Source organism: Salmo salar, chromosome 09 (assembly GCF_965601325.2).
Source record: "Salmo salar chromosome 09, fSalSal1, whole genome shotgun sequence".
Taxonomy (NCBI): Eukaryota; Metazoa; Chordata; class Actinopteri; order Salmoniformes; family Salmonidae; genus Salmo; species Salmo salar.
In genome coordinates this window covers 62,641,642-62,661,374 of record NC_138299.1, presented here as the reverse complement: position 1 = coordinate 62,661,374, position 19,733 = coordinate 62,641,642, and the positions used below count along the sequence as shown (strand labels likewise).

Genomic DNA, 19,733 nt, shown 5'->3' with positions numbered 1-19,733 from the left:
TGAAGACTCAATGCAGAAGTCATGTGAATGTTGGTCACCTCACTGTGATCAATACATTAATCATGGCTGAGACTACACACAGAGCTGACATTTCTGCTTTAAAAAGTAGTAAATTACCATGCAAATGATCATGGATTAACAGGCACTCATGTGGCTCTATGAGCTGCGGGTTAGCACTAGCAGCACCAGTCTGTGTTGTCACACACCACAGAATGCTAGCAACAGCTCTTCAGAATTAGCCCGTGCGAGTTAGCACTATTATCTCCAGTCTGTTGTCACACACCAAAGAATGCTATAGTTCTTTCGGGTTTGCCATAGTAAGTTAGCACTAGCGGCACGTGTCTGGGTGAGGGTGTGGGTGCTGCTGCCTTCGACCTTGTTTTTATCGCTGTCTTAATTTGGCTGTGGCACGCCAGCCGACGCCATGCATTTCTATAACAGACAGACATCACTGTTGGTTTGGAGGCAGAATGATAACTCCATTATCAACTTCATGTTGTTTAATGTCAAACTCAACTGACTCATACAGAGTAGAGTAATCAATCCCATATCACAGACGTCAGGCATAACAGAACAATAACAGCACTGTTGAACTGTGTGTTAATGTTACTCTTAATGCAACACCACTAACTCAGATATATTAGAGTGCAGACATAACAGCAGCATGTTTTGTTGTTTTACTGGCCGCACTCTCTCTTACTGGCTGTTATTATAGGATGCCTATGTCCACTGCCTTCCTTTCTGGCCATATATCTCGCCCCGGCATGGCAACTTGCAACCCCCTATTACCCAATAAAGTTTTGTCAAAGTTTAAACATGCCGTGACTGTGAGCATTGTGCCATAGCCCATGCATGGACATGTACTGAGCAGAGCTGAGAATATTTCTACCAGTTTTTATACACACACACACACACACACACACACACTGGTGTAGGTTGCGGTGGTGGTGAAAGTACTGTGTCTGTGTACGCTCTGTTCTTTGTCTGGCATGGAGGTAGCAGCCTCTTAATTGCTGTCCCTTCACTCTGTTGAATTAGCAAACAGTCACCTCATAGGACTATGACCTTTGGATAATTCCCAATCAACTGGGCTAGTTTGCCTTGAAAGGTTGTCTGTTCTTTCTTCTGTGTGAGATGACATCTCTAAAAAAACGGTATCTTTGCCAACTTGCATGTCTTAAAGACTCTTTTAAAGTTGAATTGTCTGTGACCATGTCAGGGCAGTGGCTACTTCATTCTCTCTCTCAGTAGGGGTGTGCTGTTGTTGTTGAATAAGATAAATGTCTTAGCCTCTAGTCTGCTAAAATCATGTGTTTTCTTTCCCTGTAGATGTGCATGAGGCCAAACAGTCCAGGCAAACAGTTAGCCAGAGAGGATTCTACTATAGCAGGGCTCCAGGACTGACTTGACACCAGCCTAATATCATTTCCTCAACAGGAACCCAGAAACATTCCTACAAAACAGCACTTCTCTGCTGACTACACTCGATGACCACAAAGAATTGGTGTTGTCCTCAGTTTTTCTGCCAACATGTACATTGGTATTTTGCTTAGCTCTCTTAGGTCAGGTCTCTGTAAATACAGCTGAATTGGGTTATCTTCAATGTAGCCTCACTTTTGCCAGGCTAATAGCTAGCAGTTTATGGGAATGAGACCATACGCTAGCAGGGTTTCACAAACTTTTTCATTCAGACCCCCCCTTCCAGCATTGGGAACCCCCCCCCCCCCCCCCCCCCCGTTCACACCCCTCTTGTTGGCAGAGAGAAAATGTAAAGTTTATTTCCTGCAATTCTACACATTTTTTCATGGGGTGCAGAGAACATTTAGCCGTTTCAAAGCTAATTTTCTTGCACTTCTCTAGACATACTCTACCGTTCAAAAGTTTTAGAACACCTACTAATTCATGGGTTTTTCTTTATTTTTACTATTTTCTACATTGTAGAATAATAGTGAAGACATCAAAGCTATGAAATAACACATATGGAATCATGTATTAACCAAAAAAGAGATTCTTCAAAGTAGCCACCCTTTGCCTTTGACAGCTTTGCACACTCTTGGCATTCTCTACACCAGCTTCATGAGGTAGTCACCTGTAATGCATTTCAATTAAAAGGTGTGCCTTCTTAAAAGTTAATTTGTGGAATTTCTTTCCTTAATGCATTTGAGTCAATCAGTTGTGTTGTAACAAGGTAGGGGGGTATACAGAAGATAAGCCTATTTGGTAAAAGACCAAGTCCATATTATGGCAAGAACAGCTCAAATAAGCAAAGAGAAACAACAGTCCAGCATTACTTTAAGACTTGAAGGTCAGTCAATTCATTTCAAGAACTTGGAAAGTTTCTTCAAGTACAGTTGCAAAAAACATTAAGTGCTATGATGAAACTGGCTTTCATGAGGACCGCCACAGGAAAGGAAGACCCAGAGTTACCTCTGCTGCAGAAGATAAGTTCATTAGAGTTACCAGCCTCAGAAATTGCACCCCAAATAAATGCTTCACAGAGTTCAAGTAACAAACACATCTCAACATCAACTGTTCAGACGAGACTGTGAATCAGGCCTTTATGGTTGAATTGCTGCAAAGAAACCACTACAGTACTAAAGGAAACCAATAACAAGGAGAGACTTGTTATTGTACTGCCTGAGAGGCCAAGAAACACAAGCAATGGACATTAGACGGGTGGAAATTTGTCCTTTGGTCTGGAGTCCAAATTGGAGATTTTTGGTTCCAACCACCGTGTCTTTATGAGAAGCAGAGTAGGTGAACGGATGATCTTCGCATGTGTATTTCCCACCGTAAAGTATGGAGGAGGAGGTGTTATGGTGTGGGGGTGCTTTGCTGGTGACACTGTCTGTGATTTATTTAGAATTTTTGGCACACTTAACCAGCATGTCTACCACAGCGATACACCATCCCATCTGGTTTGGGCTTAGTGGGACTGTCATTTGTTTTTCAACAGGACAATGACCCAATACACCTCAAGGCTGTGTAAAGGCTATTTTACCAAGAAGGAGAGTGATGGAGTGCTGCATCAGATGACCTGACCTCCACAATCCCCCGACCTCAACCAAATTGAGATGGTTTGGGATGAGTCAGACCACAGAGTGAAGGAAAAGCAGCCAACAAGTGCACAGCATATGTGGGAACACCTTCAAGACTGTTGGAAAAACATTCCAGGTGAAGCTGGTTGAGAGAATGCCAAAAGTGTGCAAAGTTGTCATCAAGGCAAAGGGTGGCTATTTGAAGAATCTTAAATATAAAATATATTTTTATTTGTTTAACACTTTTTTGGTTACTACATGATTCCACATGTGTTATTTCATAATTGTAATGTCTTCACTATTATTCTACAATGTAGAAAATAATACAAAATTAAGAAAAACCCCTGAACGGTAGTGTACATTGGAGGCTAAGCTTTTCTGTCAGTCTCGCTCAGACTTAGACTTAACCACTCAAGTGAAGGCATATATTCCCTTTGTGATGAGCTGTACTAATTGACTGCAGTGGGTCAGTTTTCCTAACCTTTGCAGTGTTTGGATAGTGAAGAGAGGACTTTACGCCCATTGTCTATCATCTCCGTCTAAAATCGCATTTGGAAAACCAAGCGTGTACTGCCTGAAATGCCAGTCTGAGTCAGTTTCCTCGCTATTATCGCCAAGCAGGAAAGAACGCCACACTCCTCTTTGTCCTCCCTCTCTCATTTCTCCCCTTTTCCCCTGAAAGCGCTCATCAGATCAAGAGCTATTCTGAGACTCTGAACTCAATCTCTCGATACAGGGCGAGTGAGTGCTTGATCAAGCTTTACCACCCATACTCCAACCGCCAATCACATAGTTATACCAGAACCACCGGAGCATGCTCCAACCACTCTATAACAACGTCACCTCTTTTGAACGTAAAAAAAACATTCGAGAAAGGAACCGGGGTTGATAAAAATATTTTGTTCTTGGTAGGTTTTCTCATATCTCACAATGTTTGCGTGGTCGCCACATGTAGGCTGACACATTGCCTAGTCATTCAATTGGCTAAATTACCTCCTTTCGTGGTTAACAATGAGCTCAGCCGAGGAGAGCGAAGAGGGGGAAATAATGGCCTGCTGGAAGCTGTACGTTTGTTCATGAAGCCAGGGGTGTATTCAATTTCGTGAAACGTTCAGAACATTGCAGATAGAAAGATAGGTCTAACAAATAGAGCTAACACTGTTCTCTATTCCACCGGACAGACAGTCATGGCTGTTCCTACACAATACAAACGCTCTGAATTTACGCAGCAGGTTAGGAGAGTTAACCTCAGTCTCCTCAACTGCTAAGTTAAGGTTAGGAAAAGGGTAAGGGTAAGGGTAAGCGAAAATGCTTTCCTAACCTGCTATGAAAATCACTTTATATTGAAGTATCCTGAAAAGAGTGTGTCCCAGTACTCATGTAGTCTAAGAGTGGCCCCACGCAGGCTAAAGTCACACTCTGCTTTATTTTCTCTGTGGAGGCTTGGGAAATTGAGTAACACTCTTAGATATAAAGTTCCCTGTTTAGTGGTACCGGTTCCAACTGACATTTTCGCTTATGAATCGATCTGTGGACACCATAATGGACACTCTTCCGCCTGTTTGAAGTAGGATGTGAAATCTGGCACCACTTGATGCTGGGATGTCCCTCGTACCATTTCATTCGCTCTTCTGACTGTCCATCAACTCCTGGCTGAGCCCACCATCACAGCCACTGACAAAGGACATACATGACTGCGAAGTGGTCACTCTAGCACATTCAGAGATTGATTTTGTCAACTTTAACAAAGTAATGTAAAATCATTCATATATTTTGAACAAAAAATACTTTTATTTGTTGTAGACAGACAATTTTAATATGAGATGAAAGGCGAGTTCCTAACGAGATCAGGAAGCCAATCTAGAGCTCTGTGTGATGTTCACGGCGATGGGGGCAGTCATTTTGATAGAGAGATCTTTAGAAAATATGCATATTTTCTCTAACACTAATCATACAAATATGTATTTTACATGTACAAGGAAGGTGAAATCTTATAGTTAGTAATTTTATAATATGATTATACTACATTTAGAAAGCATATAAGTCATTTCAAGCCTTATTCATACAGTTTTGTTGAATAGGAAATACATCATAAAATATTTCATATTTTCATATTTGTATCATATTTGTACTGTGCACTTGAGCTTGTGTCCTCAAAAGTGAAAACACCTCAGCAATTTCTAACAGTTTTTACCAGAAAAGTAAGATGTTAACCTTTGTTTGAGTATGCAGCATTACTAGTAATTGTTTATGGCCCTCTCATGATAAATAATTACTTAGGGGATTACGTATATTACAGTTTAGATTACATTTTAGTTACATTTAACTGGTGAGATGTTATTTTTTTCCCCTGTCGTCTCCTCTGACTGACCTACTGTAGAGTGATCTCAGCCTCCCTCTGCCTGTGCAGACAAGACAGCAGTTGTCATGTGCTCTGGGATACTGTACAGGTCTCTCTAATGGCTGACTGTCTAGTAATCTGTCTACCCTCAGCACTCTGCCAACTGGGTCACCCAGATCAATGACGCGATAGCAGGAGGGATATAGAACACGCATGATACATACATACACACACAAACACACACACCTTGCATTAAACCCTCTGACAAAAAAGCCAGGCCGTCCTATAGTGATATTTCTATTGATTTGATAACAGGCTTTTTCTGCCATCTGTGCAAATGATTCATTCAGTCACAAGTCTATCTGTAAACTCTGACTAAGACAACGAATGTAATAGAATTTGAAAGTGCCATGGAACAACCATACTCTGACAGTTATTGGTGGATTGCATGAGGAGTAGGGATACATTGAAGAGAGAAAGGAGACAGGATTGTAGGGGTCATATCATATTCTGTCCTCTCTAAAAGGGACAGTTCATTCAAAAATCTACATTCTTCAGGGCCTGTATTCACAAAACACTCACACATTTTAATTGATTGAACTTGACTTTGAAGTGAACTGTCCCTTTAAGTTTAGAAGGGAACATTGGAGTTGGGCAGTACCAATGAGGTTATATACTGTATGATGTCTATGGGAATCTAGGCATGCCCATAGACTGAAATAAATATATGCAGCCAGGAATGGGCTCCCATATGAACCTGACCTCTAGATGTTTACTTTCTTCCCAGAGAAGCAGAGAGAGGGGATTCTGCTTAGTCCAGGTTTATGCATGCTGTCTGCTCCATGTGTGGCCCCTAGCCTGTGTGACCACTGAGTGCGGGGGTCACTTAGTTGTCTGTCTGCCCACGGAGGTAGTTTAATGTGGGGCCTGGAACTGAAGGCTCCATCTGCTCCACCTACCATTAAACCCCACCAGGAGGTCCATTCCCCTGGGAGGGGGCAAATCTCCCTCCCAGCAGATGCCAAGTGCACTGGCAGTCATAGGGCTCCAGCTTATAATGGCCAGCCGTGGGTGGCAGAGGTGGGCATGGAAAATATCCATGGGCAGAGTGAAAGAGAGAGCGAGAAAGAGGGAGGGAGAGGCTGTGTGAAATGAAAGGCTGGCCTTCAGTACTCTTCCCACTCTTCCTTTCCACTCCTCTTCTCCTCTCCTCTCCACTCCCCACTCCCCCTCCTCTGAGCTTCACGTTATGCATTTATCAAAAGCAGGCAGGGGGAAGAAACAAGAGACTTTTAATCACACATTTGTTTGACCTCCCTGCCCTGCCCTCACCCCCACCTCACCATTTTCCTTCCCCAATTTGAACCCCACGTCTTCCCTCTCTCACCCTCCCCCCTTTCACCACCCCCTCAGAGACACAATTGAACTAGGAATGCACTTCGTCAGTCACACAGGCATTTCAAAGCAAACAGGCCCCACCCTGCAGCAGTGGAGAAGGAAAGGGGGTAGGTAGGGGTGGCTGGGGGGGGGGTGGTGGAGGGGGGGGGGTTCTAAGTACTGCTGCCATCTCTATCTTTCTCTCTCCCCTCTACTGTTGCCAGCTCTCATCTCCTCCCCCCTCCACCTCCCGATTTACTCTTTAACCAGACCCCCGGCCCCTCCCCTTCCCATCCACAGCCCTTGAGACCAGCATGTGGGATGTGGGCTACGCTCTCACTACAACCCCCCTATCCCTCCATCCACCCATCTCTTCCTCCCTCCCGAAGGGGGCTTGGGCAGAGACCATCAGAAGAACTGTGTTCTTTTTCCAGAACTTGTTTCCTGTTCTTCCACCCCACCCATGTGCCCCCCCATCATTTACACTGGCTCTCATGACCAGGGGAGAGCTCATATCCTTGGGCATATCCCCCCCCCCCCCCCCCCTAAATGACTCTCATGGTCTGAGAGTCATTTAGGTGCCTTTTGGCAAACTCCAAGCGTGTTGTCATGTGCCTTTTACTGAGGTGGGGCTTCTGTCTGGCCACTCTACCATAATGGCCTGATTGGTAGAGTGCTGCAGAGATGGTTTTCCTTTTGGAAGTTTCTTCTATCTCCACAGAGGAACCCTCGATTGCTCAGTTTGGCCGGGTGGCCAGCTCTACAAGGGTTTTGGTGGTTCCAAACTTTTTCCATTTAAGAATGATGGAGGCCACTGTGTTCTTGGGGATCTTCAATGCTGCAGGCATTTTTTGGTACCCTTCCCAGATCTGTGCCTCAACATAATCTTCTCTCGGAGCTCTACGGACAATTCCTTCGACCTCATGGCCTGGTTTTTGCTCTGACATGAACTGTCAACTGTGGGACCTCAATTGAATCTGAGCAATATTTTTCGAGTCTCATAGCAAAGGGTCTGAATACTTATGTAAATATTTATTTATGTTTTACATTTTTATAAATGAGAAAACATTTCGAAAGACCTGTTTTTGCTTTGTTATTATTGGGTATTGTGTGTAGATTGATGAGGAAACATTTTTATATAATCAATTTAAGAATAAGGATGTAACGTAACAAAATGTGGAAAAAGTCATGGGGTTTGAATACTTTCCGAATGCACTGTAGCTTCTCACTGAGGTGACAGCTATAATCACACACTTTTTCAAGTGACTACAATAGAAACTGAATGTGAAGCTGGGTAATGGATGTATTGGAAAGTGCGGTTGCATTTTTCCATGTGCTCCGTGCTAGTCTTGATTCCACTTTGGAAGACTGTGAGAGTGCATGTCAACCCAGCTAAGAATTCTATGGAGAGAGAACGTTTTTGTAATGTTACCCTAATGTTTGAGTGTACAGTTTCCCAGTAGTTATAGGACCATTCTATCTGTGTTAGCAAAAACCCTCTGAGAACATTTGAGCATGTTTTGGCATTAGGGTTAAGAGAACATTGCCTTAATGTCAAACAGAACATGGTTACCATGTTCTGGGAATATATAATATTCCCAGAACATTTCTGTGTATCAGTTGTCAGGACATTGCCGGATGGTCCCAAAGAAATGTTTCCCCCCCCAATTTCCCCTTGTTACTGTTGTCGAGCCAATCAAGGACCTGATTTGTGAACCACTGATCCATTCATAGCTCTTTCTCTGTTGGCAAGGTTAGGGATACTCACACACACAGTGTTTTTACATACTGTTTTCAACTTACATACAGTGAGGGAAAAAAGTATTTGATCCCCTGCTGATTTTGTATGTTTGCCCACTGACAAAGAAATGATCAGTCTATAATTTTAATGGTAGATTTATTTGAACAGTGAGAGACAGAATAACAACAAAAAAATGTCAAAACAATGAAAAACTCATGTCAAAAATGTTATAAAATGATTTGCATTTTAATGAGGGAAATAAGTATTTGACCCCTAGTCAGTTCAACAGGCTTAGTTCAACAGGCTTAGTGCCTATAGGCTCTAGTTAATCAAGGTAACACTGTTTTGTGATGCACAGGAGACCTGGGTTCGACTTCGAACCCCAGTCAGTCACAGCTGGTCTTACACACACATTTGGCTACTAATAATCAAATGGCTACCGTACCCCCTGTGTATAGTCTCGGTATTGTTATTTTACTGCTGCTCTTTAATTACTTGTTACTGTTATTTCTTATTCTTACTCATATTTAGTATTTTTTTTAACTGCATTGTTGGTTAGGGGCTCGTAAGTAAGCATTTCACTAAAGGTCTACATCTGTTGTATTCTGTGCATGTGACTAATAAAATGTGATTTGATTTGATTGAATAACTGTGGTTACTGACATGTTCCTTTCTCTCAGGCAGGTGTAGATGCTCCAGACGCAGCAGGTCCCAGGAAGAGGCTGCCTCCATCCAGGCTCAGTGCGGCTCTTCTCTCAAACAAGTGTGAAGAGGCCACTGGAGAATCTTAACAAGGGAAGCCATTTTGTTGTGACCAACAGTGACTCTTCAGCAGTGACATTGACATTTGAACCTTGGATTCAGTCTGGTGGATTTTCTGGACAGTCCCTGGAGGGGTAGGAAAACACCCTACCCATCTGTGTCCTACCCTCGGATCTTCATCACCATGGCAACAGCAGTGCAGCCCAATGAGCTAGTGTTTGAGTTTGCCAGCAATGGAATGGATGAGATCAATCAGGTACCTGTCATTACATTGGAAATAAGCAGTAGTCAATAACAGTAGTGTTATCAATATGTACCACCACCAATATAGAAATGTTAAAGCTGGAATCTGCAGTAGTGAGAAACAGTGCCCTTGGCTGCCCCACCACCATTGTTATTGTTTTTGTAGCCGAGCTGAGGAGCATGGTAAAAATATTGCAGTACATATTGTGCTCATCTATGGCAATGATGTCATAGGGGACAAAACATTGTTTGGTCATTGTTTGCAGTAACTTTGTTGTTGTAATATCGCAAACGGATGTGGCTGTTTCACCATTAAGGACTCCAGCTTTTCCAGGGAAATTTTACAGATAATATTGAGAAAAATACTGAAAGGATTTGCGAAACAAAGATTATTTAAACCAAAACTGACTTATAAATGTAACTTTCGATAAACAACATGGTCAGAGGGATTTGAACAGGGAAGTCAGCAAGCCAGCGGGTCAGAGACTTTACTGTCTTCGTGACGTGATGGAGAGAAGTAGTGGAGGAGGAAGGGATGGCAGGGAGAGGACTGGGAAATGGAGTGTGGGCTGTTGGCAGGACAGAAACGGAAAGTGTGAGGGACCTGGGCCCCGTTTCCCAAAAGCATCTTAAGACTAAATTCATCGTTAGAACCATTGGGAAACCGGGCCCAAGAGTTAGGACTCTTTTAGTATGCGTGGGAGGAGACGGTGGGGCTTTGCCAGGACCTGTCAATTTAGGGCACAAAGGTTACTCTGTGTGTGCTTGTGTGTCTCTGTGTGTGTATGTATGTAGATGTGGAGGGACGAGTCGTCATTGGATCCTCTTGCCTGAATAGCACTGGTTCAGGCCTAACCAGACAGACCTGTTGTGGGAGGCTGTTTGTGAGGTGACGCGCTAATTTCACTGAGAAGCCTACCATTGTTTGGAAATAACACAGGCTTTCTCTTGGGTTCCTCCCTGTGCCCACTCAGTCAATTACCTGAGGATTACATTGCCTGTCCACGTGGTAGCTGGAAAAAATATCTTAAAATAGCACTGGGATAACTTATTCACATTTAGCGCTAATGCTAACGAAGGTGGCTATTTTGTTTTTGCTGGAGCTAGCTTGTCTGAAGGGTTTATCTTTCTGTATGGGGGCTGTTGGAATCAAAGAAAGCCACAGCAAGCCTAGCCTGCTGGACTGTAATGATTAGCCTTGTTATATTGGATTTTACAGTCAATAAGTAGCTCCCTGAGTCAAGGCCATGGTGTAATGACTTCAGAATTATGTTTAGCTCAGTTTAGTGTCTGAAAGCTTCTATTATAGAGTTCTATGGAAGCCTGGTGTGGTCATACACATTTACACCCATTCACATTTTTTTACTGAATAGTAATTCAATTACAGCACAATTACAGCACCCCATTTTAAGTATTTCAGTTGTTATCTGTGGTGTGGCTATGCAGTGGTGTCATGCCCATAGGGGGCAAATGCATGTGCCCCCTCAGATTTGTCCTGTTTTAGAATTTTTCAGATGTTAAATTAATTACTAAACGTTTTATCATAATTATTTATATAAAGATCTGTCAGTGGTATTTTGCGTTGGGGCACACTGACTGGACCAGCCCCCCCACCTCATTCTCCCTAGTAAGTGGTTCCTTTCAAGGTGCATGGAGAAAATAGTCCCTAGGCAGGAGGCTATATTGTCAGTGGAGGAGGAGAGAGAGAGCAGAGTGACACACACAGCGTATTATTTGATTTTAGCTGCCAGTGATGGGCAGCAGGTAAGTTTGTAAATTAATTTGATCAAGCTATGTAGCCTATTGATTCGTTCTTGATGAATAAATAAAACATATATTTTTTTGTTTCTCTGTAAGACTAGCCACCTAGCAATTGTCTGAAGTTGGCTTAAGCTAGCCAGCTAGATAGTTTCACAATCTCACAACCTCATAGCTAGATACCAAGGCATTTCAGGCTATCAATCAAGTTAGAGTAGCTTGTCTAACTATCTTACAGTGCCTTCAGAAACTATTCATACCTCTTGACTTATTCCACATTTTGTTGTGTTGCACCCTGAATTCAAAATTGATTAAATTGTTTTTTTTTTTTAATCTCACTTACCTACACACAATACCCCATAATGACAAAGTGAAACATGTTTTTATAAATTTTAGCAATGTATAAAAATGTAATATAGAACAATCTAATTTTCATAAGTATTCACACCCCTGAGTCAATACTTTCTAGAATAACCTTTGGCAGCAAGCTCTCTAAGAGCTTTCCACACCTGGATTGTACAACATTTGCCCATTATTCTTTTCAAAATTCTTCAAGCTCTGTCAAGTTGGTTGTTGATCATTGCTAGACAGTTTTCAGGGCTTGCCATAGATTTTTAAGTTGATTTAAGTAAAAACTGTACCCTGGCCACTCAGGAACATTCACTTTCTTCTTGGTAAGCAACTCCAGTTAAAATTTGGCCTTGTGTTTTAGGTTCTCCTGCTGAAAGGTGATTTCATCTCCCAGTGCCTGTTGGAAAGCAGACTGAACCAGGTTTTCCTCTAGGATTTTGTATGTGCTTAGCTTTATTCCGTTTTTTTTCTATCCTGAAAAAAAACCTCTCCAGTCCTTTTTTATTTATTTTTTATTTCACCTTTATTTAACCAGGTAGGCAAGTTGAGAACAAGTTCCTTAACGATTACAAGCATACCCATAACATGATGCAGCCACCATTATGCTTGAAAATATGGAGAGTGCTACTCAGTAATGGGTTGTATTGGATTTGCCCCAAACATAACACTTCGTATTCAGGACAAAAAGTTAATTGCTTTACCACATTTTTAGCATTATTACTTTAGTGCATTGTTGCATGTTTTGGAATATTTTTATTCCGTACAGGCTTCCTTTTCACTTATCACTGTCAATTAGGTTAGTATTGTGGAAAAACTACAATGTTGTTGATCCATGTTCAGTTTTCTCCTATCACAGCCAAACTCTGTAAGTGTTTTAAGGACAGTATTGGCCTCATGGTGAAATCCCTGACCGGTTTCCTTCCTCTCCGGGATCTGAGTTAGGAAGGACGCCTGTATCTTTGTAGTGACTGGGTGTATTGATTCACCACCCAAAGTGTAATTAATAACTCTACCACAAGAGGTTGGTGGCACCTTCATTGGGGAGGATAGGCTCATGGTAATGGCTGGAGTGGTAGAATGGTATCAACTACATCAAACCCATGGTTTGATGCCATTACATACGCTCCGTTCCCAACATTATTTTGAGTCGTCCCCCCTCAGCAGCCTCCACTGATTTACTCCAACTTGCTCAAAGGGATATTCAATGACTGCTTTTTTTTTAACCAATAGTTTCCCCTTCTTTGGAAAATCTCCCTGGTCTTTGTGGGTGAATCTGTGTTTGAAATTCACTGCTCGACTGTATGCGTGTGGTACAGAGATGAGGTAGTCATTCAAAAATCATGTTAAACACTGTTATTGCACACAGAGTGAGTCAATGCAGCTTATTATGTGACTTGTTAAGCACATTTTTACTCCTGAACTGATTTAGGCTTGCCATAACAGAGGGGTTGAATACTTGTTGATTCAAGACATTTCAGCTTTTAGTTTTTTTGTAAAAAAAAAATCTATACATAATTCCGCTTTGACATTATGGTGTGTAGGCCAGTGACACAAAATATACATTTAATCCATTTTAAATTCAGGCTGTAACAACAAAGTGTGGAAAAGTCAATGGGTGTGAATACTTTCTGAATGCACTGCAGCTAAGATAACCTATGCAGAATTTTTTATTATTATTATTATTATTTTTTTTTTACATAGAATTATGCATAATGATCATGGCTCTTGATTGCAGGAAAAAGCTGAATGCACAGACGAGTGTTTGAAAAATGCAAAATTCTTCAACTTCAACTGTCACCCCACCTCCATCTTCATGAACATCGTGCCCCATCTAAAATAATGGGTGCATGACACCCCTGTGACTATGGGATATTCCATTAACTTCCTCTATCTGCCCCATTAGGGGATGTTAAAAGTATATAGGTGGGGCTAAAAATGGCGACATGGGCAGGTAAAGCAGAACCGGGTTGATTATAGGGGAACCTCTCACACACATGGGCTTGCTTTCATAGCCGAAACTGGGAACTCAGAGATGCAAATACTCCAGTGATCGTTATATCTGGTTGAGAGCAACAAAGAGGAAGATACAGCCAATATGGCCTTTGTGTAATTCGTACTAAATACCATACTCTGTTTTGCACCTTTCATTATCTTGTTGAGATAGTTGAGTGTCTTTTGGCTAATAGGAAAGTTAGCTACCTGGCTACCCACTGGGCAAAAACTGGTTGGCGTGGTTTCCACGTCATTTAAACAAAATTCTATGTGATGACCCTGAATCAACGTGGAAAACGGATTAGATTTGCCAAAAGTAATAAACGTAAGGGAATTTTGTATTTTTTTCATCCAACTTTTAACCTAAATCAAATAACATGGTGAAATGTTTTATTGATTTCATGTTGAATTCATGTTAGTTGACAACCAAATGCAAATCAAAGCTAGAAATGACGTCTGTGCCCAGTAGGTAACTCTTTGGTCCTGCTTTGTGGCAAACCCCACCGGTGCTTTGTTGAAACTGAGCCCCATTATGTCAAAACAACAACAACAGACAAGACGTCTTCTGCCCCGTCAGCAGAATCTGTGTTGGTTTCAGTTTGTCTGGTCTGGTTCTACTAGGGAGGGGAGACAGTGTGGTGTTAATGCACAGACGAGTAAACTCAGTAGACTTACTGGTGCTCTCTTTGTCTGGTTACTAAAACATGCACACACACACAAGGTCACATGGGGCTCCCGACCGACCGAGATATCTGGTATTGTGTCTAGCTACTATAGTCTGAGAACATGCTGTTGTGTCAATTAAATTTCAGCTTTTACAGTCAAAGGACACACCAAATGGCATTCTTTATCTTTATATGTCCCAAGTGGAGGTCCCAAATGGTCTCGTGGCCCACTGTTGACCATTGATTCTGACATCATGGAAAAGCAGCTTGTTTGATGGACAGTGTTCAGAAACCTAAGATATTGTTTGTGAAGTTAATAGAACAGTCCCTGAACTCCTAGCTATGTTTACATAGTCTAATTGTTTGGTAATGACTCCTAAAGGTTGAATGATTCCACATAATGCAGTTGTCTGTGTCAGGGTGCTGTTAGTGTACTGTTAGCTTACACTACTGCTACTCTCTGTTGTTATCATCTATGCATAGTCACTTTAATAACTCTACCTACATGTACATAGTACCTCAATTACCTTGACTAACTGGTGCCCCAGCACATTTACTCTGTACCGGTACCCTGCTGTATATACTGTAGTCTCGCTATTGTTATTTTATTGCTGCTCTTTAATTACTCGTTACTTTTATATATTATTTGTACTGCATTGATTTTTAGGGCCTCGTAAAATCATCAGTAAAAGTAAAAAACCCAGAACATTGTTTTGTTATTCCATTTATACCTATTTGTTGTTCATTACACCATTTTGGAATTTTAAGTAAAAATGTTGTTACTGGACTTTCAATGTGACAAGGTATTTGGCTGCTAATGTTTTTTTTTTTTGGGGGGGGGGGGGTAGTACAAAGCAGCACATAGATGATAGTCAGGCAAAGAGCTGTAGTCTGTCTCCATCTCCTGGTAATTTTCAGAAACTGACACTGAATTAATTTTTTCTCTCTGGCTATGAGAGTGCAGGCAAAATACTTTGCACAATTTCATTAGAGCATTTTTGGTTGTTTGATATTTAGAACAACTTAACCTAACGTAAAGGACCTGCAAGCTATGAGTCCTGCCTGCTCCATGTCCTTTTGGAGCAGGAACTGTAGTCTTTTGGGCATGTTATGGGAAAAAAACAAACAGAAAGAGATGCCATACACACAGCCTCCTTTTGTGGTGCTATTGAAGACAGGAAAATAACAGTGTGCTGACCGAAAATAAAATCTGTGTCTTTACTCCACAAGGAGTCACCGAATGAGAGATAAGAGAAGCTAATCCGGGAAACAAACTGCTATGTCACATTGGTAAACCTACTGTAGACAGTGTTTACCCTACCATTATATAGAGCCAAGTGGGAAACCCCACCTGTTCACAAAAATATTTATATTTAAATAGACCCTGAATGTTTGTTTGCAACCCCTCTGGAAAATAAGATAGGGGTAACACTGGTGGACGCGGTAAGTGTTGAAAGTGAGCTTTGTCGCCACACGCAACAGTTTCTCATATGGCCGTCATACGGTTTGGCCAGAGCTCTGTCAATTTCCTTAGTTGAGAAATGTCAGCTCTTCCTGTGTTGAGAAATGTTGTGCTGGAAATGAGGGGGTGTGTCTGGAATTCCCAGCAATAAGAATGTCCCAGTGGGCCACTGAAACACTGTTGAAATGAGCTCTCCCTCAAATCAAATCAATGCAAATGACATTTTATTGGTCACATTCACATATTTAATAGATGTTATATATATAATTATTATAATTTTTTTTATCTCCCCAATTTCCTGGTATCCAATTGGTAGTTACAGTCTTGTCTCATTACTGCAAGTCCCATATGGACTCGGGAGAGGTGAATGTCAAGAGCCGTGTGTCCTCTGAAACACAACCCAAAGAATGCCGCACTGCTTCTTGACACAATGCCCACTTAACCCAGAAGCACCAATGTGTCAGAGGAATCACCGCACACCTGGCAACCGTGTCAGTGTGCACTGCCCGCCGCAGGAGTCACTAGCTCACAATGGGACAAGGACATCCCTGCCAGCCAAATCCTTCCCTAACCCAGACAACGCTGGGACAATTGTGCGCCGCCCCATGGGTCTCCTGGTCGCAGCCAGCTGCGACAGAGCCTGGACTCAAACCCAGAATCTCTAGTGGCACAGCTAGCACTGCGATGCAATGCCTTAGACCACTGCGCCACTTGGGAGGCCTTAGCAGATGTTATTGCGGGTGTAGTGAAATGCTTGTGGTCCTCGCTCCAACAGTGCAGTAGTATCTAACAATTCACAACAATACACACCAATCTAAAAGTAAAAGAATGGAATTAAGAAATATAGAAATATTAGATTGAGCAATGCCGGAGTGGCATTGACTAAAATACAGTAGAATAGAATACAGTATATACATATGAGATGAGTAAAGCAGTATGTAAACATTATTTAAACCTTATTAAAGTGACTCGTTTTCCACTATTAAGTGATGGCTCTTTAACAGTCAGATGGCCTTGAGATAGAAGCTGTTTTTCAGTCTCTCTGTCCCAGCTTTAATGCAGCTGTACCGACCTTGCCTTCTGGATGATAGTCAGGGTGAACAGGCCTTGGCTCGTGTGGTTGATGTCCTTGATGATCTTTTTGGCCTACCTGTGACATCAGGTGTTGTAAGTGTCCTGGAGGGCAGGTAGTTTGCCCCTGGTGATGCGTTGGGCAGACCCCAACACCCTCTGGAGAGCCCTGTTGTTGCAGTCTGTGCAGTTGCCGTACCAAGCGGTGATACTGCCCGACAGGATGCTCTCAATTGTGCATCAGTAAAAGTTTGGTTTTAGGGTCCAAGCCACATTTCTTCACCCATCTGAGGTTGAAGAGGCGCTGTTGTGCCTTCTTCACAACACTGTCTGTGTGGGTGGACCATTTCAGATCGTCAGTGATGTGTACGCCGAGGAACTTGAAGCTTTCCACCTCCTCCACGGTGGTCCCGTCGATGTGGATAGGTGCGTGCTCCCTTTGCTGTTTCCTGAAGTCCACGATCAGCTCCTTTGTTTTGTTGATGTTGAGTGAGAGGTTATTTTCCTGGCACCACTGTCCCAGGGCCCTCACCTCCTCCCTGTAGGCTGTCTCGTCATTGTTGGTAATCAGGCCTACTACTGTTGTGTCATCTGCAAACTTGATGATTGATTTGGAGGCGTGCGTGGCCACGCAGTTATGGGTGAACAGGGAGTACAGGAGGGGGCTGAGCACACACTCTTGTGGGGCCCCTGTGTTGAGGATCAGCGAAGTGGAGGTGTTGTTTCCTACCTTCACCACCTGGGAGGCGGCCCGTCAGGAGTACAGGAGGGGGCCGAGCACGCACTCTTGTGGGGCCCCTGTGTTGAGGATCAGCGAAGTGGAGGTGTTGTTTCCTACCTTCACCACCTGGGAGGCGGCCCGTCAGGAAGTCCAGGACCCAGTTGCAGAGGGCGGGGTTCAGACCCAGGGCCCCGACTTTAATGATGAGCTTGGAGGGTACTATGGTGTTGAATGCTGAGCTATAGTCAATGAACAGCATTCTTAAATAGGTATTCTTCTTGTCCAGAGGGGATAGGGCAGTGTGCAGTGCGATGGCGATTGCATCGTCTGTAGATCTATTGGGGCGATAAGCAAATTGAAGTGGGTCTAGGGTGTCAGGTAAGGTGGAGGGGATATAATTCTTAACTAGCCTCTCAAAGCACTTCATGATGACAGAAGTGAGTGCTACGGGGCGATAGTCATTTAGTTCAGTTACCTTTGCTTTCTTGGGTACAGGAATAATAGTGGACATATTTAATTAAGTAGGGACAGCAGACTGGGATAGGGAGAAATTGAATATGTCCGTAAACACTCCAGCCAGCTGGTCTGCGCGTGCTCTGAGGACGCGGCTAGGGATGCCGTCTGGGCCGGCAGCCTTGCGAGGATTAACGAGCTTAAATGTCTCACGTCGGCCACGAAGAAGGATAGCCCACATTCCGGCCGTGACCGGGAGACCCATGAGGCAATTGACCCAGCAACGTCTGGGTTAGGGGAGGGTTTGTCCGGACGGAATTTCCTTGTCCCATCGTGCTCTAGCGACTCTTTGTGGTGGGCCAGGCACCTGCAAGCTGATGTACAGCATTTCCTCCGACACATTAGTGCGGCTGGCTTCCAGGTTAAGCGAGCAGTGTGGCTTGGCGGGGTCGTGTTTCGTGGGACGCGTGGCTCTCGACCTTCGCCTCTCGAGTCAGTAGTGGAGTTGCAGTAATGGGACAAGACTGAAGAAATTGGGCAGAAAAAAGGGCTAAAAGTAAAAAAAAAATATTAAAGAACTGCAACGCTGCTGGATTTTTCATGCTCAACAGTTTCCCGTGTGTATCAATAATGGTCCGCCACCCAAAGGACATCCAGCCAACTTGACACAACTGTGGGAAGCATTGGAGTCAACATGTGTCAGCATCCCTGTGGAACACTTTCCATGCCCCGACGAATTGCGGCTGTTCTGAGGGCAAAGGGGTGTGCAACTCAATATTAGGAAGGTGTTCATAATGTTTTGTACACTCAGTCTTGCACAAAATCAGTTGAATGATCTAGCGTTATTACCAGCAGTTTTACATCAATTCTTGCTAGGTTGGTCCAATGAGAAATATGGGTTTACGTAGATACAGTGGGAAGAAAAAGTATGTGAACCCTTTAGAATTACCTGGATTTCTGTATAAATTGGTCATAAAATGTTATCTGATCTTCATCTAAGTCACAACAATAGACAAACACAGTCAGCTTAAACTAATAACACACAAACAATTATAATTTTTAATGTCTTTATTTAACACACCATGTAAACATTCACAGTGCAGGTTGGAAAAAGTATGTGAACCCTTGGATTTAATAACAGGTTGACCCTCCTTTGGCAGCAATAACCTCAACCAAACATTTTCTGTAGTTACGGATTGGACCTGCACCACAGTCAGGAGGAATTTTGGACCATACATCTTCACAAAACTGTTTCAGTTCAGAAATATTCTTTGGATGTCTGGTGTGAACCACTCTCTTGAGGTCATGCCACAGCATCTCAATCAGGTTGAGGTCAGGACTCTGACTGGGCCACTCCAGAAGGTGTATTTTCTTCTGTTGAAGCCATTCTGTTGTTGATTTACTTCTGTGTTTTGGGGTTGTCATGTTGCATCATCCAACTTCTGTTGATCTTCAATTGACGGACAGATAGCCTTACATTCTCATGCAAAATGTCTCGATAAACTTGGGAATACATTTTTCCGGCGATGATAGCAAGCTGTCCAGGCCCTGAGGCAGCAAAGCAGCTCCAAACCATGATGCTACCTACACCATACTTTACAGTTGGTATGAGGTTTTGATGTTGGTGTGCTGTGCCTTTTTCTCTCCACACATAGTGTGCTCCTTCCAAACAACTTAACTTTAGTTTCATCTGTCCACAGAATATTTTTCCAGTAGCGCTGTGGAACATCCAGATGTTCTTTTGCGAACTTCAGACTT

The 19,733-nt window shown here is 42.8% G+C and overlaps 1 protein-coding gene across 5 annotated transcripts in view; it reads left to right on the top strand.

The window, feature by feature from the left end:
• LOC106611497 (ETS-related transcription factor Elf-1) overlaps positions 1 to 19,733 on the top strand; it is a 105,156-nt gene that overhangs the window by 52,328 nt on the left and 33,095 nt on the right. For 2 of the 5 annotated variants that reach the window (XM_045723827.2, XM_045723826.2), the window contains exon 2: positions 9,178 to 9,515. In XM_045723827.2, coding sequence (XP_045579783.1) covers positions 9,444 to 9,515 — 72 coding nt within the window. In that variant the 5' untranslated portion in view covers positions 9,178 to 9,443. Of the gene's footprint in view, positions 1 to 9,177; positions 9,516 to 10,297; positions 10,392 to 19,733 lie in introns of all 5 variants that reach the window. The other 3 variants (XM_082955840.1, XM_082955839.1, XM_082955841.1) reach the window with 2 other exon arrangements.